The sequence below is a fragment of the Cyprinodon variegatus genome, unplaced genomic scaffold (assembly GCF_000732505.1).
Source record: "Cyprinodon variegatus isolate N-32 unplaced genomic scaffold, C_variegatus-1.0 Scaffold18, whole genome shotgun sequence".
NCBI classification, from domain to species: Eukaryota; Metazoa; Chordata; class Actinopteri; order Cyprinodontiformes; family Cyprinodontidae; genus Cyprinodon; species Cyprinodon variegatus.
The window spans coordinates 2,391,781-2,393,783 of record NW_015150471.1 but is presented as its reverse complement, the minus strand read 5'-3'; the positions used below and the strand labels follow the sequence as shown (position 1 = coordinate 2,393,783).

The 2,003-nt window shown below is 34.1% G+C and overlaps 1 protein-coding gene across 1 annotated transcript in view; it reads left to right on the top strand.

Moving 5' to 3' along the window:
• Positions 1-837: 837 nt before the first annotated feature.
• The window catches only part of LOC107093226 (26S proteasome non-ATPase regulatory subunit 11B), a 12,171-nt gene continuing 11,005 nt past the window's right edge, over positions 838-2,003 (top strand). Inside the window, exon 1 of the mRNA XM_015388148.1 lies at positions 838-1,017. Within this exon, the coding sequence (XP_015243634.1) occupies positions 927-1,017 (91 nt within the window). The 5' untranslated portion in view covers positions 838-926. The remainder of the gene's footprint in view (positions 1,018-2,003) is intronic.

Below are 2,003 nucleotides of genomic sequence, written 5' to 3'. Positions count from 1 at the left end.
TTTTTAATTTTAATTTTCTTTCTAATCGCCATATAAACAAACATATATAATTATAACATGCAACTATACTTAAAAAAAACAAAATGTGTGACCTATTAGAATTTAACTAATTTATAATAAAAAAAAGTCCATGGATAAATTGCATCAAATGCACCAGGAATTCTGGTGTTAATGAAGTATAAAAAGAGCCACAGTTTGATGAATAAAAGAAAAATATCTGCTTTCTTGATCAATTAAATGTAAACAAATGCACATTGTTCATTTAGCTAAATGTTAAATAAAGCCAGTTATACATTTGGAAAGGTATAATATACAAATCAGAATATTGCTTTATTCTGTCCATGGTTAATTCAAAAAATTTCTTTGAGAAATAAATCTTCCTCTTTTTAATAATGTTAAATTATTTTGTTCTGAGTTTTGACATTAAATCCCAACAAAAAGAGATTGTGTTTTCTGGTTAATGTGCCAAAATGTGGAAAAGTTAGCTGGTTAAAATAGTTTTGCAAGGCATGTTTCCTTTCAAATTGACCCAACAGCAGGATGTGCAATGCGCTGTTCTGTTGTTCATTTAGATTGTTGTTGTATATAAACAAAAACTTTATGTAAGCCATCCAGGAAGAGTAGGCTATATCATATCTTTTTTTTTTTTTCCTTATAACATTTCAACTGTTAAAAGAAGGTGAATTGTAATAATAGTTTAAATATTTTCCTTTTTAGTTTAGAGTGGTTAAACTGAAAATCCGCCAGATTCAGTTAACATCCCAGGACCCTTTTTAGTTAAGTCATTCTGTGGAGCAAGGCGACCTGTCCGACGAATTTACTACATTTCCCAGAGTTCTTTGCGTCATGCCCGCTGTGTCGTGGTCTCGTCTACAAACGTAGTCGGCGCACGTACTTTTCATTCAAGCAGTGTTTGAATAAGGAAGATGGCGGCCGCAGCGGTGGTTGAATTCCAGAGAGCTCAGTCTCTCATTAGCACGGATCGGAACGCATCTATCGACATCCTTCACTCTATCGGTGGGTGTTTATTCGAATCTTCAGTTGGACCTGGTTTATCCGGAGCTATTTCTTGTTTTTTTCCGTGACTTTCCGAGGCTCAGTTAGCCTAAACCGGCGCTGTGCCGTGCTGACTCACTGTAGAACCGATAGCTGGATGTTAGCCCCGTAGCCCGCTATCATTAGGCCTGGGCTCCGTATGTACCCAATAGAAGTGATAATAGGTACATATGTTATTAAGAACTTGGTAACGTTTTATTTTATCTTGTCATTCTGATCGTGCTCTATATTCCTCTGTCCTGTTAGCAGAGACAGCGCTGCGGCTAACGAGCTTAGCTTGTTGTGAGCAGTGAAATCAGCTCCATGGTGATATGATCAGTAGCCCTGATTTTTATAAGGGGAATTATTGGTTATGGGTAAAAACCAAACAAAAAAAGTTTTAAATTTCTGTAAAATAAATATATATTCCACGGTCCTAAGGTTATCAGAAGTTAATAGGTTTTCATAGACATGGCGGTGGGTTATTTGCCCTGTCACACCTGCTAAATTACTGTCAACTTTTCTCTGCTCTGTTTACTTCAACAACCAGTTTGGTTCAATAATTGATCTGTGACAGACGACAGAGTATTAGGGCCAGGCAAGAGATTTATTTTCCTTCTATTACGTAAATAAAGTCGTAATATTACGTAAATAAATTCACAACGAGAATAGTCATAAAATTATGAAAATAAAGTCGTGATATTACGAAAATAAAGTCGTAATATTAGGAGAAACAAGTTACGAGAATAGTCATAAAATTACGAAAATTAAGTCGTAATATTACGTAAAGTCATAATATTAATAGAAAAAAATCACAACGAGAATAGTCATAAAATACGAGAATAAAGTCGTAATGTTACGTAAATGAAGTCGTAATATTACGAGAAAAAAGCCACAACGAGAATAGTTATAAAATTAGGAGAATAAATTCGTAATATTACGTAAATAAATTCGTAATATTACGTAAA